This window comes from Pangasianodon hypophthalmus, chromosome 21 (assembly GCF_027358585.1).
Source record: "Pangasianodon hypophthalmus isolate fPanHyp1 chromosome 21, fPanHyp1.pri, whole genome shotgun sequence".
In the NCBI taxonomy this organism is placed as follows: domain Eukaryota; kingdom Metazoa; phylum Chordata; class Actinopteri; order Siluriformes; family Pangasiidae; genus Pangasianodon; species Pangasianodon hypophthalmus.
The window spans coordinates 14,284,384-14,307,654 of record NC_069730.1 but is presented as its reverse complement, the minus strand read 5'-3'; the positions used below and the strand labels follow the sequence as shown (position 1 = coordinate 14,307,654).

Genomic DNA, 23,271 nt, shown 5'->3' with positions numbered 1-23,271 from the left:
AAAGATTTAGGTTTCATTGTTTAATTGCTATTCTCTATCATTTTGTTTGGTCTGTGGCAGTAGTAGTAATTAAACTGTAATAAAATATATCTCTTTTGTATTTCAAAACAATCAGTTATTACGTTGTTGACAATAAGTTAATGTCTGTGAAAAGGTCACAGTGTTGATCATAACGCAATTAAGGAACTTAGTATTATGAGGTTCTATCTGGGCTAAGAATGAATGGAAGATAAAACGATATAATACTCAGGTCATGAATTTTATGTCCCTCAATTCCTCCACCTGTTGATGGATATACAAAAACAAATGAAGGGAGGCAGCAGCTAATCTGAAAGCTGGTCAGGTGAGAAGAATTTGTCAAAAAAAAAAAAGAACTAATTGATCTCATTCCAATATGTTATCACTCTGTAGTTATAATGACACAGTTTAGTGGATGTTCCACATAAATGTTTTTTTAAAGAAATGTGTAATTGTTGATATGGTGACGTTTTCTGTGAGGAGGCATTTATTCGGAAGGAGTCTCCAGTGTCAGCGCTTTGTAACGGTCAGAGGTAAAGCTGTAACTTTAAGTTTTCAGGATGGAGGGCTTCGTGGTTTCTTAGTAACCTGACAAGCTGCGTTTTTCATCTTAACTTCATGAGAGAGAAAAAAAGAAAGGCTAGTGAGAGAACAACTGTTTCTACAGTAGCTGCTATAACATAAGTGATAACAGGAACTAACTTGTTTCAAACTCAATTCTGTTCATAAATTGTTCATATTCCTTGAAATATTTTCTCATTTGAAAAGACTTGACCTTAAATGACAAGACAGTCATGTGTGATCATATGCCAACGCTCTCCATTTTTATTGCACAACAATTATTCATCTGTAAGGAATGCTGTAACAACATTGGTACTCATGGAGCAGCTTACTGAAAAAGACAAGTATAATGCTTAGTACCAGGAGCTTTAGCACATCACTGCCATAGACATCACTCCAGAGCTTATTGTCGTTGTCATATTAATCATCATTTGTTATAAAACAACCATATTTTTTTTTAAAATGAAGCTCATAACCTGCTTTATCCTTGCTACAGGGCTAGCATCATTTAGCTCTCTTTTATTCACCAACAAATGGGGCTGTGTAACTGAAGAGGTGTGCTAGTGGGGGAGGTGTGTGTAACTGAAACAGAGAATAGATAGGAGCAAGGGTGCTTAAAGCAGGTGGGGCATGGTGGGGAGGCCATCTTAGACTAGTGCACTTCAATCAACCGCCACAGGCGATGGATGACTAATATCTGACTGGGTAAGTGTGTATTAATGCACACACACAACTCTTCATGACTAAGACTCAATCAGCAGGAGTACAGCAGCAAAGATAGAGACTTCACTTTCACAGCCACTGCACTGACACTGGACATTTTAGTACAAGTACACATCCAAACCAATGAAAGACCTCATCTTGCTAAAGTCACTCTTTAAACGCTTGACAGCCTTTCCTTAGCCTGATTGGGGGCTTAGCAGGGCTCGAATCATCATAGACCCAAATCTGAATGCATTTTGTCTGCAACCATTGAAGAAACATTTAATCTGGCACTTTTTAAAATTACTTCTAGTCTGGCTGCACAGGCTTCATGTCAGTTTCGGGTTTTCACTTTTGCAGTAGACAGCAAAAGCCCCAGAACCTTTATCACTATTCAAAACTACTGTAAAATACAGAGCTCTGGTGAACTTAATAAATCTTAAGGATTTATTTGCAGTAGTGAAATCAGCTTGCTCTTGTTGAGACACCTATTGAGAAAAATCCACCCAGAATGCCTTGCATATCTTTATAATTATATATATTATATTTATAAGTGACATTCAGTGGTGTCCAAGATTTATTTTGTAACGAACTTCTTTTTTCAGTGTATTTACACTTCGGTTAACAGTTTCCCATAATACTGTTCGACTACTTGCTGATAGTGGCGCCAGTGGGATTTACCCTTCACTTCATCTGTACCTAAATATAGTGATGCAGCGGCACTTTAGTTATTTATTCTGTCCAGCTCTCTCACTACCACTTCCATCTGTAAACTCTGCTCAAACATCAGCTTCCAAAGCTTCAGCTTTCATGCTCATACTGCTGTCAATACCTTTGCGCTTGTTAGCATGTCATAGATTGATAACTAGCCGAGCCCGAGTCTCTGCTATGACTCAGTGCAACTGCGTTATACAGCTGCATTGCTTTTCAGTGATTTCTACATAAAATTTTTCATTAATATGACATTAAAAGTAGATTGTTGAAAGATTTTCTCCTATTAAAGACCACCAACTGTGCTAGCAATATCCCCTTCTGATGATGTCAGCTCAGTACACAATCTTTTCAGGTGAATAACAAAAATACAACATCAACCAACAAATTAGCACCAGAATCGCTAAGCACATCACATACATCAAATACTTCAATTTCATTGGAATTTTCATTGAACAGCTACTTGATAAAATGCAAAATGAACCACATGGATATTCAGTATTCACACACACAAAAGTGTGTTTAATATTTAAATTCAGGTCTCTAGAAAGAGGTCACCATCTGCATTTTTAACAAAGCACAAGAAAAGTAACAGTCAGCTTACAAGGCTTTGCTCCTGTACTCCACTGATGGGTTTAAGAAATGACAGATGGCCAACTAGGCCTCGTTCTTCTCAAGGGAATTCTGCATTTCTCACAGATCTTTCTGATATTTTGGTGTGGTGATGTCAACAGTTGGGTAGAGTGATTTTTCTGTGATTTTTCTCCTCAAATTCTTTCAATATAATATCTGTTCAGAGAAAAAAATGAATATGTCAATGGGGAAAAAAAAGAATATTTTCCACCACTAACATCCAACCAATCAAAAAAAGGAGGCTTCTCTTCATGACGGTCGATGCGCATGCATTTTGGGGGCGTGGCTTAGATGGTAAAACTGATGGGAGGGGCTGTATTTCAACTAACTTCCTCCAAAATCACTGACTACCTTTAAACCACTTTATATAGTTTTTTTTTTCTTGTCACATATAAGTAGTGATATGTTTAAACAGGGAGACTGTTTATTAATCCTGTGTTGTGTTTTATAGTATATCTATATAAAATTATTTCTTTATATTTCATTTATCATATATCTAATGTGAAACAGTTACTGTTATATACTCATCAGTAAAAATTATACATGCATTTCAGTATAGGATTTCTAATATATTTAATGTTTTCACCCCTGATGTTTTTCACTTGATCTATGTGTGTGTGTGTGTGTGTGTGTGTGTGCTCAGCTGGCATCTACAGAGGTGAGTTTGATTTTTAAAAAGCCATCTGGCGTGATGTCTACGGATCGCAAAAGCAAAAGTCTGCTCTGGTGGCTCCAGTGAAAAGCAGCATTCCGGTGGAGCAGAGGTTTTGGTATGTACTCCGTGATCCACTGCATTCAAAAGTCCAGACAAACATGAATGTGCAAGTTGTGTCTCCCAACGTGAGGAAAGACTATGCTGGATTATTCGTTTTATGTTACTAACAACTATTCAGCAGCTATATTGTACATATATTGCAAGGTAAAAAAAGAAAAAGAAAAAGAGCACATAGTTTGCAGTTATTCTTTTTACAAGGTCAAGTACCACTAAAATAGACAATGTGGAAACTAGGTATTACTAGGCACTAGGTATGTTGGCCTACGTTAAATTGTGCATCGCGGCACACTATAAAGACAAAAAAACAACAAAAAACACTTATCATAACAAAAAACACAAAGTACCCTGATTTACTAAGACATTTTATACCAAGGCATTCTGTACCGTTTACATGCGGTACGGTGAAACAAGAGGTTTGGATGACGGTCCTCTCAAATTATTGTCCATTATTCAGCCATGGTGCGGAAAGCCGATGTCTGGCCTTTCTGCCCCGGAAAGAAAGGTTTTTTTTTGTCAGGGAAAAGTACAGAAAAACAGAAGATACTCAAAATCTCTACTTAAAGGAATACTTCAATCAGGATTGCTATTGTTACAGTGAAATGAAGCCAATCGATGCTGAATTCCATGCTGAAACTAAAATCAGTTTCTTTCTTTCAATATTCGCCAGGTTAGCTGGCAGTATGAAGGATCATATGTTTGCATTGACTGTGTCCACCACATACACAATCCTCTGAAGACATTTCTTTCTAGCAGAGCCTAAAATAGCAGCGTAAATAGGGCCAGCATAAGTGCATGATTACAAAAATAAACAGTTTCAGTCATTTGCAGTAAAACCACAGCAATACATATAATAGATATGCATTCAATTCGTTCAACTCACTCTGAATACATTTGTCAGTAGGTTGGGAACTTATGGTGTACACTTAAAACAGGATAAACAAGAACAAATAAAGTATTTGTTAATCTCTGAAAATGAGAATTGCAGAAAAAAAAATGGCATTCAGAAAAAAAATGGCAGTACAGGAAGTATCATTTAAGTGTAATTAAAGATACATAACACACCACAAATTGGGTTTCTCAGGATTCATTAGATCAGATATCGCATTACTGCAATGTCAGCTCAGAAGGACTCAAAATAATCTTTCAGTCAGTCATATTGACGCGAATTGCACCATCCTTCATTTGAATAGCCGATCTTAACGCTAGTGGTAAACGACTATGAGCTAAGTCTACAACAATGATAATGAAGATATGGGACTGAGCATGAATGGGAGTTATCTCATGGAGCAGAAATGCTCACGCCACTATTTCACTGCACGGATAAAACTGCATCCGTTTCAGCAAATCATCAAGCCACCTAGAATCACCTCATTGTGGCTATTACCAATATGGTGATTTACAATCCTAATCTCTCTCTAGAGGGCGCTTATGGGAATATTGTGTGTGCTTGTTTGTTTGCTTGTTTTTTCCCATGTTGTTGCGGAAGTAACAAAAATGGTTCTTTTGTAATTCAGTAATAATTAGCTATAGCATAATCAACAGTTGATCACCACAATAAACACTCAGCAAATACACACGTTTTCCATTTTGCATTAGTCGATATGATTCTATTTACATGGCAGTAAACGCCAGTCGGCATACATTCAGGAACAAATCCGCACCTATGGCCATCTGAGTTCAGCTTTCTTTTTTTTGTCAGTATTAAGTAAGCTCACTTTACTAATCAGACTCATTTACAACTGATTTACAAAGTCATATTTACAATCCAAGTGAAAAAAAAGCAGCTGTTATCTAGTAACTACAAACTAACATATCTATAAATCAAGATGATCATTTAGTTTCAACCGGTGACCAAACAGAAGATTTGGTCAATTCTCTTAACAAACCCAATAAAAATGGTCATACATCAGCCTCTTCATTAATAATATCTTGGAGTTTTGGTAAAGTGCAAAATATTGCCAATACTAGTTAAGTTGAACAAATAATGGTTAATTTTTTTCAAGTTAATGTAATAAAATGTTGCAGTTTTTTCTCACAAGATAAAATTATGAATTTTTCAGGTAAGTTATGCTGGCTTAAAGTGTAAAAATGAACCATGTTCAACTGGTTCAGTACATATTTAAGTGAATTACTGCAGCACTTTATTACCACAAATTCAACTCCCAGTATTGACTAAAAAACAGCTTTTCTGGATAATGTCAATTCTGAATTGTAGCATGCAAAGAAAACTATAATTCAGGAATTTAATATTTATGATAAAAGCTAAACTCCAAAAACATTTTACATAAACATTTCCTCCCTCGTTTCATTTTATTACGCTCCATCACCTACAGCCATAAAATCTCCTTTAAATACATCTGAATAAAGCATTCACACAGCAAAACTAAATTGTGAGACAAAAGGCAGGGTATTGCAAAATCAGTATCATATTGCATTTTGGATCACAGTTCAGATATAGATTCTTTTGGTTATCCATTCCTAGTCACTATTGTTTTGGTATCTCCTAAAAGAGAGTCAGTGATGTTCACCAGTAAGAACTCTCAGTGCAGGCCAGAAGCTCTGGGGTATTGCCTTTACCATTACAAACACATCTGTCAAAATGCCCGGCGAAATAAATTAAAGAAAAAAAAAATAGTCGTTTCACTAAAGTGGCTTTACACTCTCATGAGAAAACAGGTTGATAAATAAATAACCTCCCCGCCTTCTCTCCCACATAGACTCACACTTACCACGTATATGGCTTCTAAACTTGGAATAAAGGCAGATAAATAAATGGCATTTCTTCTGAATTCTTTTTCTCATTTGACACGGACATGACCAAACTCAACCAAGCTCAACTTTGGTTTTTGAGTAGATACAACGAAGATATTTTGTGTCATGTTTTTTTTAAAATGTATCCTATTTACATATTAATATAAGATCGACCAGCGGTCTATAATACTATTTTCATTTATATTTTACAAGAATATGAAGAACAGCTAGTTATTTTTGCTACAATTATACAGAACAAAGGACACTCAAAAACACTTTTGCAAAGCTTAAAATTTCATCATTGTCATGTGATACAAGTCCCTGATTTTCTTTAAGTCCCAGCTCAGGCCAGATTGCATTGTATGGACTCTACAGAATACAACAGAAATTTTCTCTTTCCAAGTACTTCTTCATAACAAAGACAGCAAAGGGGAAATTGGTAGCTGAAGGAGAAGGGAGTAACTACATGTGTGGGCCAGCTAGGAAAATCCCGCCTCTTCAACCTAGTTATAGTGGTGACATTGTATCTATTAGTGATAGACTGATCTGATTACTCCCCCTACACAATACACATTCTGCCTCCTTCGGGGACAGAAAAGCTCAGGACACACAATAGTGCCATCATGTCAGCATACACTAGAGTTTGGTCAGAGGTTCGAAGACAGCCTGGATCTGATAGTGGAGTCTGTCTCAGGGAGGCTAACTATAGAATCTTTCTTGTGCACTATTGGCTCGAGATAGCTTGGCCCTGCTCCACTAACAGGGGGTGGAGTGGAGGGCGACATCTGGTGCGGCTGTACCATTCTATGAGGTACAGCGCTTCTGATTCCAGAAGGCCCAGGTATTGCAGGGTGAGGGGCCTGCTGTGGCCCAATGGACGTGGAGGAGACGTGGGCTGAGGGTGGTGGGCTGGTACCCACACCTGTCACTCCATCCTGGGGCAGAGAGGGTTGGGAAGTGGACAACGCCCGGGCATCCTGGCTCAGGCTGTCTGCTTGCTGCAAAGAGTGGGCACTCTTGCGTGTTGGACTGGGCACATGCTGCTGGACAAGAGACAGCTGAGATCCTGTACGCCCACCCATGGGGCTGCAGCCATACTGGAATGTCCTTGAGCCCGTTGGTGCCAGTGGGCTCTGCACAGGTGGACTGGATGTGGCAGCGGAAGCACACGCACCCCCTGGCATTGGGCCTGGTGGCTGTGGCTGCATGGGAGAGACAGATGCAGGGCTGGAAAGGTTCTGGATTACCTGGAAGCGCCGGACCATGCGGGGAGATTGAAGACTGCCCGGGCCCACCAGAGGATTCGCCATCTGTGGGCAGAAGCTCATGGCTACGGCCTGCTGTAGGGTAGCGATGGCTGAGGTGCCCTGCGACTGGCCAGGTGGGGCAAATATGCCACCAGGGACTGAGGCCGTCATAGACATGGCACGTGGACGCTGAAAGTCCACCAGTTTGACCATCTCTCGGTCGTACTTCACAATCTCCTGGATCATTTCATTCTCTTGGTTGTTGAAGACACCAGAGTTGAGGTCATGCTGCACTTTGTGCATCAAGATGGAGTTCTTCTTACCTGGTAGGGAATGGATAGAAGATGGTAATTCAGATGGTTGTCATGCCACATTTGCACCTCTTTTATAATAATGGTAATCAGTCACAGTTCTAGAATATATTTGCATTTTAAAGCATGTTAAAAAATGCTGTTCTAACAGATCTATTTCATAAGATAGTTGTATGACTCAGCTGACCTACTAAAACTGGGGAAATATTTGTTTTTCACATCCTGTATGTGGCACTAGGAAAACAAAAGACAAATTTTGTTTTCATTGTTATTGACTTTTGGCTCTTTAGGGGTTTTCTCAACACACCTTTGGCACTCACCTTCAACATCTTAGAGAAACAAATGGCTATACTACTGTTTTTTTTTAAAGAGTGGAGGGCACATTAATAGCATTAACATTAACTAACATTAATATCTTACCTAGACGATCGAGTCTGTCAATGGCCACGGTCTCAAAAGCTCTTCTCATCATAGGGTACTCCTCCAGAACCTCATTGAAGTTGTCCACGGAGAGTGAATAAAGACGGCAGTATGTCTCCGCCTGAACACTCGCTGTCCGGCGCCCTCGTGTTAGCAAACAGATTTCTGAGAGAAAATCAAACCACAAACACCCAAAGCAACTTGATTTGCTATTTTGCATAGTGAAAGATCAAACATGTTCTTTTCCATTTCTCACCCACTGGGAGTACAGATGTTGACAGCCTCAAGCCTAAGTCAGAAAAACTGTGAGATATAATGGATATGGAAATTTTTGAGAACATAGAAAAGAGGCATAGAAGTTTAGGCAAAGCCGGATGTTTGAATTGAGGTCTGTGGCTGCAATTCAGTTTTATGAGCTCATTCAACTTTCAGTTTGACCAATAGGTATCAACCAATTGACAACTTATTAGTTTCATATATTGATTGGAATGATCATCTATTTATGGGACAGTAGACTTTCTTTGCTCATTATTTCTAACTACACAGTAAAGTGACGTGTAATGTCCACAAACAAGGGTTGCTGGTATACAATAGCTAGTGGGGCTAGCCCCTGTTTTTCAAAAATAAACAGATATAAATATAAGGTTTCATTTCTGGCATCCACATCAGATTATTTGCAAGTACTGTCCAAGCAACATAATTACAAGCTCTGAACAGATTATCCACCAACTGATGACCAGCAAGTGCGAAAGGGAGCAGCAATAGACATATCATCTGGAGGTTGTGAGTTCCAATCCCAAAAATGCCACAGCAATCCATGGCCAGGAGCCAAGGAAGCAAAATTGGCTCTTCTCTCAGGGTGGCAGGGATGGCATACTCTCTCTCCCCTTTAAATCACAGTGACACTAGGCAAACGTGGACGTTTGTGAGCTCATGTATGTGGCAGAGGGCAGATAGCTCTTTCCTCTGAGTGTGTTACGCTGCCCTGTGATGCAGCATGAACAGTTCATAAAGAGGAGGAAGCATGTTCATCCTTCATTTTCTTCTTCATCTTCCCCGTTTGGAAGACTATTGTATGCTAGTGGAGAGCTAGCAGGAGGGAATGGCAGGTGTCCAAATTGGGGAGAAAATGGGGAAGAAAAAAATATAACACAAATAAAATCAATAGTTGGCTTAAGTGCTAGTACACAGGACTGCTACAAACATTAGTCACAAAGCTGTGCAGTTCTGCTCTCCTCAGAGAGTGATGAAAATGTTCTAGCATACCTTGTCGTCATTATATACACTGGCCACTTTATTAACATTGCCTGCCATCAATCAGAGCCGGCCCCCAGTCTGCGCTCTAAATCAGTTCTGGATCAGCAGATGCAAATTCCAATATCCTCCTTCCAGGAGGCTGAAGTTAATTATAGACAGCAGTGTCACTCCACAGCCACTCACTCACTGCTGGGTCTTATTCATCAAGTCAAGAGGCAATACACACAACTGAATGCACAAACACAAGAACGCATGCACGGGCATGCACGAATACACACAGGCACATATGCACACACAGACTTACACTAACAGCTCGACTTGCATCTAGTCTCTGTCTCAGCTCTATTTTGTGACGCCCCTGGAGGCTGACACACTGCATTGAAGGGGAACCAAAAACCACGTTGCTGCTGCTACTGATATTTCTCTCATGACTGTGTTCAATATCTGTCCCACTGAACACCCCAGGGGAGGACCATCTGAAAAACCCTTTTAACTCAGGCTACAGAAGGCATCTGTTTTAGCCGCAACCTTTCCAAGGTCACTCAGGGGAAAAGCTCCCGGTCCTCCCTGCTCACTGCGGCTCAGGAGTGCTGAGTCATCAGGATTTTAAAGGCACACAAGGATCATCTTCCACTTCTAAAATTCAGAAAAAAGCTCCACAGATCTACATCACTTAGCAGGCTCAGGGAACTATTTCATTTCAGTGCTTGTTGGTCAAAAAAGGGAAAAATTGAAGTTCATTCTTTTGTGCTACTCGTGTAGAGGAAATCTTATATGGGCAAAATTAAAACAGTGGTAATTTTTCTCATGAGTTTCTCTTGATTTATTTTCCAGATTGAAATCAGTCAACATCCATTAGTCACCAATGTGCCATATCACTCTTTGCTACAAATATATATTCGCTGTGATAGTAACATAGTCACCTAGTTGTGGCATCATAAGGCTAAAGGTTTACCTATAGATTTAACATTAACCAAATAGATAATGAAGCGTCTGGTTCATGGTTCATGCTACAACTAGGCGACCGACTTTTAGGCAAGATTAGTGAAAAAGACTTCTTTAGCCACTATAATCATTGGTCCATACAACTGTCTTTTTATCTTCTTTTGAACATCTTTCCTATAGACAGGCTAATATGGACAATTGTATCCACTGATCCATGCTGCATCTACAAGCCTAATAAATCAACAACTCATGGTATCTCAAGAGCATAAGAAAAATCTTTTGCTGTTTTTAAGAAAAGTTGTCTCAAGATAATGGAAGCCCACTCTGGACATCCGGACCATTCAGAGTTAATGCATTAAGCACTAATGTAAGCATAGTAGGTACTACTACTACTACTACTACTACTACTAGTGTTCCTCCTCCTCTGGCTTAATATCACTGATAAATGCAATGACAGTTGTCATAATGTTTAATGTCATGACAGTTTAAGTTTTTTCTAATGGAGTCAATATGTATTTTTTATGACACGTATTATATTACAACAATAACAAATGAGAGTAACAATAATGTCATATCTTTTGAAGTAACTGTCATGACAGAGTACAATGTGTTTATAACATGATCATGCCAGTCTTATGATACATGGTCCAAGTAAAGCGTTACTGAAGAACTATTATTACTGCTCCTACTACTAATACTACTACTATTCCTACTATTACTGCTACTACTGCTACCCCTACTCTTATTACTGCTCTTACTACTAATACTACAACTATTCCTACTGTTACTAATACTGATACTCCTACTACTACTATTACCGCTACTACTGCTACCCCTACTCTTATTACTGCTCTTACTACTAATACTACAACTATTCCTACTGTTACTAATACTGATACTCCTACTACTACTACTATTCCTAATATTGATACTCCTCCTACTACTATTTTTATGAGTAGTAATGCTACTACTATTACTACGACTACAACTCCTACTGCTACTACTATTGCAACTACTACTTCTATTACTACTACTGCTGCTACTGCTGCTGCTACTCTTACTCCTCCTCATCCTCCTCCTACTACTACTAGTACTATTCTCGCTATTACTACTACTACTGCTAACACTAAACTAGTAATGGAAACCAGTAATGAGTTTATTGTACAGTATATGGCAAAATCTCTGGTCTAATATCTCATTTACTAGTTGATGTTAATATTCTTGCTGCTTATGCAAACATTAAATCCTAACTCCTCTGCAAATGAAGAATGTATGCCTTTGAGGTTACTGAAGTTTGATTCAAGAAAGCATTATAAAGAGGCAGAGCTGGAGTCAGAAGCCTTTGAAAAGCAACTGTGAAAATGAAAAGGTCATTGACTATCAATTCTAGCTGGTTGTAAGCGTTCACAATTTGCATTATGGTGCACTGAGTGAATTTGGGAATTGCAGGGAAATAACTACAGATGCTTGTGGAGCATGGGCTTGGAGTTTAATTAAATGTGGAGCACATTAAAAGAGTAATTTTCTGTACAGCCCACATCCTTGTCACTGTAAGCACTAGGACACAAAAAGCAAACACCTGCACTTAACGAAGCTAACTCCGAGCTCTATAAAATCTGCTTGCTATTTTCTGCTATCAGCTGACTTTCCATTAAAACCTGCCATTCTGGCTTGGTGCCCTTTGAAAGCATTGGATTACTGCATCATGATACTGTTATTTAATCGGAGCCTGAAGGTTTGTGTGAGCTAGACTACATCAAACAGGCCTGAGATTTTGCCATATACCCTAAAATAAACTCATTACTGGTTTCCACATAACAGGGATATAATTATCATGCTAGCTTATCAGCATGAGCATTGTAGTTGAGTAAGTACAAATTGAATTATGTTTGTCACATAAAATTATGCTAGTAAAATTACATTACCAGCTCAGGAAAATTATGATATCATAAATGACAGAGAGATCTCGGAAGGCATTGTTGGGTGTTATTGTCTGGGTGGAAAGATTTTGATGGTCCACATTAAAAGATGCTTAAATATTCAACTTTAATTCCATCTTGTAAAACAAGCTAATAACTGAGGTAAATCATGTTCTAAGTGTTGTAGAGTTTTAATTAGAATTTGGGCAGTTTAATTACAGAATGTGACGGTTTAATTTCAGCCTTATTTAGGCAGTTATGAAAACAGGTTCATTTCAAGGATGACAGGACACTTTACCTCCAAAATAGGAGCCATCAGACAGCTTCATTCCCAGAGTTCCTTTGGTGATGACATTGACCACACCATGTTGGATGAAGTACATCTTTTTGCCAATGGTGCCTTCGCGGATGATATAATCCCGGGGCTGGAAGACCTCAAAGCGGAGCTTAGTTAGCATGGCTGTGACAAAGTTGGGCTCAGCATTGGCAAACAGGGGCATCGAGGCCACCAGCTTACGGCAGTTGAAGTTCACGATTTCCTAGGGAGGGTAGCAGAGGTATGCCAATATGAATGATATACAGTATACAATACGTAAAGCATACAGATGCAGGTCAAAAGCTTCAGGTAACATTCACATCAAGCATCAGAATGGGGAAAAATGTAATCTCAGTGACATTAATTGAGGCATGGATGTTGGTGCCAGACAGGCTGTTTCAGTATTTCAGAAATTGCTGATCGATTTTCACATACAGCAGTCTCTAGAGTTCAATCTGTTATGTGTTCTGAGATGCTTTTCTGCTCACCACAGTAGTAATGAGTAGTTACTTTAGCCTCTCTGTCAGCTCGAAGCAGTTAGGCTATTCTCCTCTGATCTCAGCAAGGCATTTCTACCCCATAACTGCCACTCACTGGATGGTTTTTGTTTTGTGCACCATTCTGTGTAAACTCTAGAGACTGTTGTGTGTGAAAATCCCAGATCAGCAATTTCTGAAACCAGCCCCATCTGGCACCAACAGCCATGCCATACAGCCAAAGGCCAAACCCGTTTCTGATGTTTGATATAAACATTAACTAAAGCTCTTCATCATCAGCATGATTTTATGCCTTGCACTGCTGCCACATGATTGGCTGGTGAGTGCCACATGGAAAATGGCTGGTGAGTGTAAATGCAGGGCTACATATTTTACAAACACATACAAAAGAGCATTTTGATATGCACCAACTAACACATCCTTACAGACAGTAGAATAAAACAAAAAAGTCTGGAATAGAAAAAAAGAATCTAGAGCATTACATTATGCCTTTTCTGAGAGATGGATTGCTTTGTGCAGCACAACACATTTCACTGTCAGCATCCCTTTATTGTTTTGGAAAGTGAGAAGAGAACTGAGGTAACTGCATGGCCTCTTGGGATTGTTTTTCCATAGATGTTTACACACAGACGTCTATACCAACTTTCCCACCACACGAGGTGAGCATGCTCTGTCTCACCTCTCTGAGCGGTTCGTTCAGCTCCTCCAGGATGCTCTCCTCATCAAACATCTTGCCCTGGTAGCGGTGCTCATAGTAGTCATGGATTTTTTGCCGGAAGTCTGCTGGAAGTTTGTGGAAGGACATGTACTGCTCCACTTGCTTGTACTAAGAGAGGACAAAAAGATCAAAAAAACTTAGATAGTGTGTGTTAAAGCAACTATGTCTGTCTTCCTTTTTCAATCTTATGCACATATTCATATTTGCACAGATGCAGCTTTGCACTGCTGGCATCGCTGAACTTATGTATCATCATTAGTTAATGAGCCAAATATCTCACAGATTGTTCAGTCTGGCACAGAAGGAGTATGTTCATGTTTTGAGCCAATTAACATACAGAAACAAGGTTATGCCAGCCCTAACTTTAAGAATATACATGCTTTGAAGAATTAATTTCTGCATCCCAAGTAGATGACAAATATTTATGCAAAAAGGTCACTCCAACTGTGGCACCACCTTACAGCAACGAGAGTGTGTCCCATGAATAACAGCATTTGCAGGCTTTAAAAATATGGTTAACACTTTATTTGCATCATATGACCAATGTATTCATGTCATTAATGTCACATAATCTATTATAGAATGTGGATTAAGGCTACTGTAATTGCATACTCTAAAACCAGCTGTAGATTTCATATGCGGCCCTGTTGTCATGACGGTTTATGTCCAGTGACATGTCATGTTAATATCACTGATAAATGCAATGACAGTTGTCATAATGTTTAATGTCATGACAGTTTAAGTTTTTTCTAATGGAGTCAATATGTATTTTTTATGACACGTATTATATTATAACAATAACAAATGAGAGTAACAATAATGTCATATCTTTTGAAGTAACTGTCATGACAGAGTACAATGTGTTTATAACATGATCATGCCAGTCTTATGATACATGGTCCAAGTAAAGCGTTACTGAATAATGCAAGGCATGTAATGCTCCAATAGCAATGGTTTTACCATAAACGGCCAGTCTAGGCACATCCTTCATCATCTTCATTAACGTCATAATAATACTGACATGAAACATTATGACAACTGTCATTGCAATTACCACTGAGAGTGTAATGATAATTTACATCACTGGACATAAACTGTTATGACAACTCCAGGCAGCATATGACATCCTCAGGGTCTCAAAGCCTATCCTGGGAACACTGGGTGCGAGGTGGGAATACACCCTGGATGAGATGCCAGTCCATCACATGGCACCATGTACACACACACACACACACACACACACACACTCATTCATAGCTAGGGGCAATTCAGAGTCACCAATCCACCTATCTTCATGTTTTTTAGAGATGGGAAGAAACCAGAAAACCTGGAGGAAACCCAGTGGAGAACATGTGAAATTCTGCACAGACAGTAAACCACAAGCTCAGGACCGAGCACTTGGAACTGCGAGGCATCAGCGCTATACACTGCACCACTGTGACACCCTGTCTAGGTACATGGTTTTCTTAAACAAATTGTAGCCTTAGAAAAATATCTAATAGCCCTGGGTATAGAACTTGTCCCTCGATTGACTCTAAAGACCACAACTGCTTGATTACTAGCACCATTAAGCTACTTTAAAATGACACTGCTCGATAAGCATTAAGTAGTAGAAAGAAACCTGGGCCATGATGGTTCAATAGCTCATTGAGCTCATTGATGGCTTAATAAAGGTAAATGTGCTTAATGTTTGACTCAAGAGAGAAAGTAAGACACTAAGAGACACTATTCCGGATTTAAGCCACTGATGTGGACTGATATCCCTTTATGTGGCTTTACAAAGAGGCTACTCAACTTCAGAACAGAATGCAATAGGAAAAGTAACTGAATTATTTTTGATTAAAGGTGTAAGAGGTACAATGTGTCATTTTCTGCAAGACTTCCATTTCCTTAGGGATTAGTGGCTTAGTGCCTCAGTCAGGCATCTCATCGCTGGGTTTGATGGGCTGAATGGGGGATTATCATCCGGCCGTTGTCACTCAAACTCAGCAATGACTTTCAATAAATATTAGAAAAAATTAGTAGTAGAATGAAACACACATGCGTTAGGTGGTGCTTGAAGGTGTGTTTCCCATGCAGGGATTTAGTACAGAGCTGTGATGGCTGTCTAGCTGTTCTATCTGTGTTGTGTTGGGTGATTTATGGCTGCGTATTTATAGCTGTGCCACAGGGTTCCAGTGAGATGTGCAGTGGCAGTTAAGCTCAGGGACAGTAGGAGGTCTCGGTGTGCTGGTTCATGTCAGCCTCCTTCTCCCTGATTTACAGCAGGTCTGCCTATAAATGCTAAGCTTTATCAGACACGAGAACAAGCACCAATGCACACTGATTTAGCCAAAAAAATACACACACTCACGCATAAAAGTTTGATGCTCAAACTGAAGCCCAATATAGCCCTAAGCAGAATTCCATATTAAAAGGAACATTTAGAATTCCTAATACAGAACATCTATGAAATTATAAATAAGCAGAGCCTATTTAAATTAGTGCTTGGGCCCCTACCCTTTTATCTCAACTCACCAGATATACACAATTAAAAATAATAGTTATTTTAGGCAATAATTAACTGAAATTATGACATTAACAAAATGATTGGAGACAAACACGACAGAAAATATTAGCACATTGGCCTTTTCTCATGTCAACCACTTTATTAGGAACACCTGCACCTCTGCACATTCATGCAAGTAACCAATCAAATGACAAATGACATGGCAGCAGTGCAATGTGTAAAATCGTGCATAAAGATCAAGAGCTTCAGTGAAAGTGCATATCCAAAAAAAAAAAAATGGGGAAAGAGAGGTCAGAGAATAATTGCCAGGCTGGTTCAGGCTGACAGGAAGACCATTTTGTTCCACTCCCATCAGCCAAGAACAGGAATCTGAGGCTACAGTGGGCACAGACTCACAGAAGCTGAACAGCTGAAGATGGCAAAAAGACCAAGCAGCATTTCCAATCTTCAACTGTCCAGTTTGGCTGAGCCTGTGCCCACTGCAGCCTCAGAGTCCTGTTCTTGGCTGACAGGAGTGGAACCTAAAGTGGTCTACTGGTGTTGTAGCCCATCTGCCTCAAGGCTGTGCAGTCTGTGCAGAGATGCCTTTCTGCTCACCACGGTTGTAAAAAGTGGTCATTTGAGTTAGCATAGCCTTCCTGTCAGCTTAAACCGGTCTGGCCATTTTCCTCTGACCTCTATCATTAGCAAGGGGTTTCCACATGCAGAACTGCAGCTCACTGGGTGTTTTTCTTTTTTGTTTTTCGCACCATTCTGTGTAAACTCTAGAGACAGTTGTGTGTGAAAATCTCAGGAGATCAGCAGTTTCTGAAATGCTTAAACCAGCCTGTCTGGCTCCAATAACCACGCCAGAGTCACTAAAATGTCATTTTCAGCATTCTCATGTTTGATGTGAACGTTAACTGAAGCTCTTGACCTGTATCTGCATATTTTTATACATTTCCCTGCTACCACAATTGGCTGTTTGGATAATCGCATGAATAAGCAGATGTACAGGTGTTTCTTATAAAGTGGCCAGTGAGTATATGTGCCTTTTAACCCACTACAATATTGTTTCTTAAATTTGGCAGCACAATATAGGCCTATCAGATGTCCTACAAGTAAATTATCACTCCAGATCTAATGTTTCTTCAGTGTAGCTATGTTTTGCAATGTTTCATTACCTAGTATTAACATACTGTAGATTTTACTTCAGTCTGTCCTTGAAGTAGGTAATAAATGTCCACTGGTACACTGAAAACGTGTCCTAAAAGTCTTCAAGTTGAGTCTAAATTGAGATTTTGAGATTGAGATTATAATAGTTATTTAATATTTTCATAGTTATAGCACCAAAAAATAAGATGGAAAATAAAAGAGAATAAATGAAGAAAGCAGGCAGTGAGGGAGATCTTCTATCTTGTCTATCTTGTCTATCAGCATGAAGAGAGGTAAGAGACAGACAGCAATACCTGCATATATAGTATCTTCATATTTTTCATTGAAGGGAGAGAAAAAAACTACTGTAATGATATACCTACGTAATTTAAAAAAATCTGATAAAGATCAATCTTTTTTTCTTGTGTATAAAACGATATAAGCCTACTCTATCACACACTACATTATTCCACATTATCCCACTGTAGGACCATGTAAAATGGTTTCACCCGAGTACCTATGTCCGAAGTACCCTCTGGATGTCCCTGATAATAGTTAAATCAATGACTGATTTTAACAGAATAATAACTCCTATACGGAGTAACACAACTGCAGCCTCGGTCAGCATTCGTTCTCTAGGCTGCACAAAATGGCAACACACAAACACTAAGAATGTATAAAATAGTCCCTGGAAATGGAGAGCGCATTGCAGCGGCATCTCAATGTGCACTGACAGAAAGACTGTGCATGAGCAACGGGACTTATCTATAGAGAGGGCATCGTGGCTATTCCAAATGCCTCAGTTGTGACCTTCGGTTCTACATCCAGCTCTACTGATTGAAAAAGAGAAAAAGACAGGGGGAAGGGGAGAATTGAGATCGAGGAGGAGGGAAAGAGAAATGGCCCTGGAGGCTAAATGTCTGGGTGTGAATAATTGAGAGGAGGAAAGATTCCCTACAGCTCCAAGCATCAAACTATTTTTTTCCCCTGAGGGGCCATATTATATCTGTTTCCCTATTAAGGGTGTAACACAGTGACACAATCTATATCTGTATCTGTATAGTGTGCCAAATATCATTATCTTTATTCAAAGCCCAAGTGGGTGTGGCCTCATTTTTTTCATTTTTTTTTTTTATATGAGCCCTATACCATTATACCCCCTTGAAATGTCAGCATGGTGTATGAGTTCTAGCTCTGACAGTTCCTCAACCTCAGCTACATCACTCGAGTTCATAATAGTTCATGTATTCTGTTACTGTAAATCCCTATCCCCCATAGTGCCAGGTTAACAGCATACTAACAGCATTCCTGACAGGAACTGTATTCTGCATGTGTGTGTCACAAAGAAAATGCTGTTACTCACTGAGTTAAAAGAAAAGATTAAATAATTGAAGGTCATTTATACTGTGAAAATGATAATGTCTTCTTCAATATAAACAGCACTGCTGCAATGCTAAAAATAGTCGCATGTCTGTTGGAAAAGGTCACAGAAGAAAAGAAATAATTCTGTTTGACAAGGTTTTGTTCTCTCCCTTTCAGCTACACTGTGTCTTTTTTGCTGCGTGAGACTCTTTAGGAAGCCTGTCATTTTTTTTTATTTCTCTTTGAATATGTCAAAGGCTCAACCCCTATTCTCATTGCGCAGTTTAGACACGGTACACTGCATCCCGAGGACTTCACACTGCTCCCCGATTAAAGATTTTCTAATCCAAAACAAAACACTTCAGCCATCGCACAGCAGCAAAGTGGAAACTATGCAAGGCAGTAGATAAACCTTCAGCGGGGGCTGTGTGTGTGTGTGTGTGGAAAAGGGTGTGTGTGTGTGTGTGTATTTGTGTGTGGGTTTGTGTGTGTGTGTGGAAAGGGGGGGGGGTGTATTTGTGTGTGGGTTTGTGTGTGTGTGGAAAAGGGGGGTGGGGTGTGTGTGTGTGTGTGTGTGTGTGTGTGTGCCTATGCTAGGCACAGCATGTCGACCCTCCTGCAGCTCTGTCGCAGTGCCCTCCTGCTGCAAGTGAAGTTTGACTAATTTGAGGTTGGGACAAGCACCTCAGCCCACAGTCAGCTGGGAGGTGCTTAATTCATCCCTCTGACTTGGGCAGAAAATGGTTCATTAAATTACTGAGCAGCACCGTTTCTGCTGGCAGACAGGGCCGAGCCGAAACCAGTCTGCCCCAGAGCCATGTGCCGAACTATTCCTCACCTGTACTTCAGCTCTGAAGTTAAAGTCGTCAGTGTCACCGAAAACCTCCAAGCTGAGATGCTATTTAAATTCTGTCTTTAGAATAAAACTGGAGCAACAGCAGTTACTTAATATAAGCTTATGTATCAGTGAAGATCAGCAACATCCAGAAATTTTCTCCCTCAAAAATGGGCCAGACAATGTACAATGGACAATGAAATTCTACTTAAGTAAAAGTATAGATAACATGTCAAAATTTTACTCAAATAAAAGTGATAGTATCCAACCCAAAATGTACTGAAGTCAAAGTAAAATAAGTTGTTACTTTCAAATGTACTCCAGTATTACAAATAAATGTTTTTAACTGATGAAATTAAGTTAATGCTTTCATGTAAAAAGTAACTTTAATTATCTACAATTATTAGAAGATGATTTTTGTTTTGAAGCAACTATGCCATTTTGCCCCAAAACATCATCTCTAAGTTTGCAATATTTACCATTAGCTAGATTTTGACTTGCTGCCCAGATGATTTCATTAGCTACTGGAACTGATGTTGGTCTAACTTTTTTTTTGCATTAGCAAGGAAAACAAGCCAAGTTAGTTAAATATAGCCAGTTAATGTTAGCAAATTAGTGAAAATGGCCTCAAAATGCATTTTCAAATTAGATGGAGTTCATGCCTTCTAGTGAGGCAAAGGAGACGCCTCATTTGAAATGCATATTGCTCCATATAACTCCAGCATATTGAATATTTTACTGAGGTAGGGCCAGGTGATCTCATCCTCAAGTTCCACGCTGCAGTCTGGTGGATTATCCATATTCAGATACACACAGGTAGCTATAGCATTCACTTTTACCCTGTGCAGCATGAGAAGGTCATGGTTGATGACAAAATGGCACTATTCTTGAAAGTTTCTACACTGATGGATGCTAAACTGATGTAATGAGTACTTTGAAGGTCTAAATAAAAATGTAATTTTTTATCCTTGTCCTTGTAGATGTAATTATGAAAGAGTAAAGGTATTAACATTCAATAATAAGTAAACTATAAATATGCCAAAATAATACAAGTATAGTAACAAGGTACAATTACTCACATATTTTCCACCCCAGTCATATATAGTGTCAATCTTCTGGATATTATACTATAGCTGTCTCTAAATAATGCAGTTGTGGTCCTTGCTAATCATATGACTATCGGGATTTCTACACTCGACTCAAAGGTTTGCATCCGATGACCTCCAGGATCGATTCTGGATGGTTCATTTTCATCATCATAGGTTCATAATTTTATGCATTGTTTATGTTAGTGACAACCCTTTTTTTTTTCATTAATATTCGCTTGGTCCTATTACCATGATGTATAGTGAAAGTTCTTATGCCAGAGCACCTGTAAACAAGAATTAACAAGGATTTTAAATATATACTGTATATAGTGTCATATATACAGTAGTTATGGATATTATAGTGCTGTCTCTAACTAATGTAGTTGTGGTCCTTGCTAATCATATAACTATCGGCATTTTTACAATTAGCCCAAATATCTGATTCCGAGAATCTCCAGGATCGATTCTGGGCTCCTTTATGGTTTAGTTTCAACATCACAAGTTTACAGTTTTATAAATCATTTCTGCTGTGTAGATATTTTTTGGTATATTGGTGACATGTTAGTAACCTGTAATTGTTCTTGGTGTTCGTTTGGTCCTATTACCAATGTAAATGTTCAAACCATTAATGTTTATTCATTTGGCAGATATTTATCCAGAGTGATTTACAGTTGAGGTGAGTAGATGAGGGACAAGGTCCTTGCTCAGAGGCCCCACACTGAAGTCGCTTGTAGTCCAGAGCCCTAACCGCTTAGCCACCAATGTCCTGTGCAGTATAGGGCAGGTCCTCATGCAACACCACCTTCAAGCATGTCTTTCTCACTTCAGAAGAATTTTGGCAATTGTCATAAGATGTGCATCTTGTGCCACGCTCTTCATGTAAACGTTTGCACAACTAAGTTGAGCTGACTGCAGTATCCCCATTCCAGTCCTATCTTGATACATGGGACCCATTTCATCAGTAGCCTACAGAAATATTCTGTAACCTCATATTGTTTGCATAGATAAGCAAAAAAGCTGCTTCTGAAGAATAAAGCAGGATGTAACGTGACATCGTTGTCCAGTCCCAGGAGTAGATAACTTTCATACATGGTGTAGTCCACACCCGAGCTGATTTGAGGTGAACCTGAGACCACATAGCGTAATTTTCAAGTGGACCAGAGACTGGTTTTCTGGACTGCAACCAAAACTAAAACGACTGAATGAAATGTCCCAAAGTTGTACTTCTTGCTGCTGCAAAGCCCATCTGTGTACATCTATAAAGAATGATCCATCTCTCAGGGCTATAAAACTCTCAAATGGGACAAAGAGAAGTGTTATAGATAACAAAATTCCTTTATAAGTGTTGGTCAGAAATTTACATTATATCATTTTGGTCATAAAAAAAGAAACATAGATTTGGTGTTTAGACCTTTGTTTTTTGGCTAGTTTTTGCATTGTATTTGTTGCATGGGTTGACAATTTCCAAGCCTTTTAAGTCAGGCAACTATGAGCAGTACTGATTCAACAATGAAAGTATTTCCTCACTGCAACCAAGCAAACAAAGTCTCATAGCCGCTATAAAGAGACCAGGCAATTCCCTAGGTTGAGGATCAATTCACTATAGGATGCATATTTTTAGCTGCGTGCAGACAAGAATAATGGCAAGGCGCCGTATTAGATAAACGGCAAGAGATGAGAGAAAATGGAGGTGATAAGCGATAAGGAGCAGGAGCAATGCGGCAGAAGACAAACGACTGCTGGGGCTTAGTAGTGAAGAGAGAGAGAATCATTCTTCATGCATGGCTGTTTGGACTGTACCTGAACTGCAGCTGCATCTGAAAAAGCCCAGCAGAGCTACAGATGGAGCTTACAGTGTGCTCCACCTACTGCACCAATCAGCCAGATGTGGCTCTCTCAGCTATTCGGAGCTTAGAGTGAAAAAAAAAACAAAACAAAACAAAAAAAACAGTTTGTATACCTGTTTAAAGGACCATATAAAAGAATGGTATGCATATAAAGAGCAAAATAAACTGTGTTAAACAGTTAGTTCAACACTAAATTGTATATGTAAGGAATAAAACATGACAGGGTGTGCAGTTATAGGAAAATAATCAAGGATGGGGTTAAGATTTAACTCCCTGAAGTTGATTACTATCCTGTAAGCACACATCGTAGACGTGTTATACTCCTCTTATACCATGGAGATTTTTCAATGCTAACAATTTATTATTTATTAAAGAATGACTCTTTGTACTTTTTACCCATTTATAGTTATGTCTAATGCTGCTGAATTAGACATCTGTGACAAGTTCCTGTTATCACTTGTGTTGTAGCAGCTGCAAACGGTCGTTCCATCGCCAGACTCTCTTTTTTTCTCTCTCTCTCTTGGTGTTAACAATTTCCTGTGTCAGAACAGCTTTACCTCTGACTGTTACAAAGCACTGACACTGGAGACTCCTTCCAAAAATGCTAAATAAATGTCTCCTGACAGAAAACTTCACCATGTCAACAATTTACATACACTTCTAATACATTTTTAATAAAATCCTAATAAAAAATAGTTTCTGTTGCTACTATAGT

General features: G+C 39.2%; 1 protein-coding gene across 1 annotated transcript in view; it reads right to left on the bottom strand.

The window, feature by feature from the left end:
• Positions 1-820: 820 nt before the first annotated feature.
• The window catches only part of LOC113533567 (potassium/sodium hyperpolarization-activated cyclic nucleotide-gated channel 2-like), a 71,762-nt gene continuing 49,311 nt past the window's right edge, over positions 821-23,271 (bottom strand). The window contains exons 6-9 of the mRNA XM_053227676.1: positions 13,743-13,889; positions 12,549-12,789; positions 8,130-8,294; positions 821-7,721 (exon numbers count right to left, since the gene is read on the bottom strand). Coding sequence (XP_053083651.1) covers positions 6,799-7,721; positions 8,130-8,294; positions 12,549-12,789; positions 13,743-13,889 — 1,476 coding nt within the window. The 3' untranslated portion in view covers positions 821-6,798. The remainder of the gene's footprint in view (positions 7,722-8,129; positions 8,295-12,548; positions 12,790-13,742; positions 13,890-23,271) is intronic.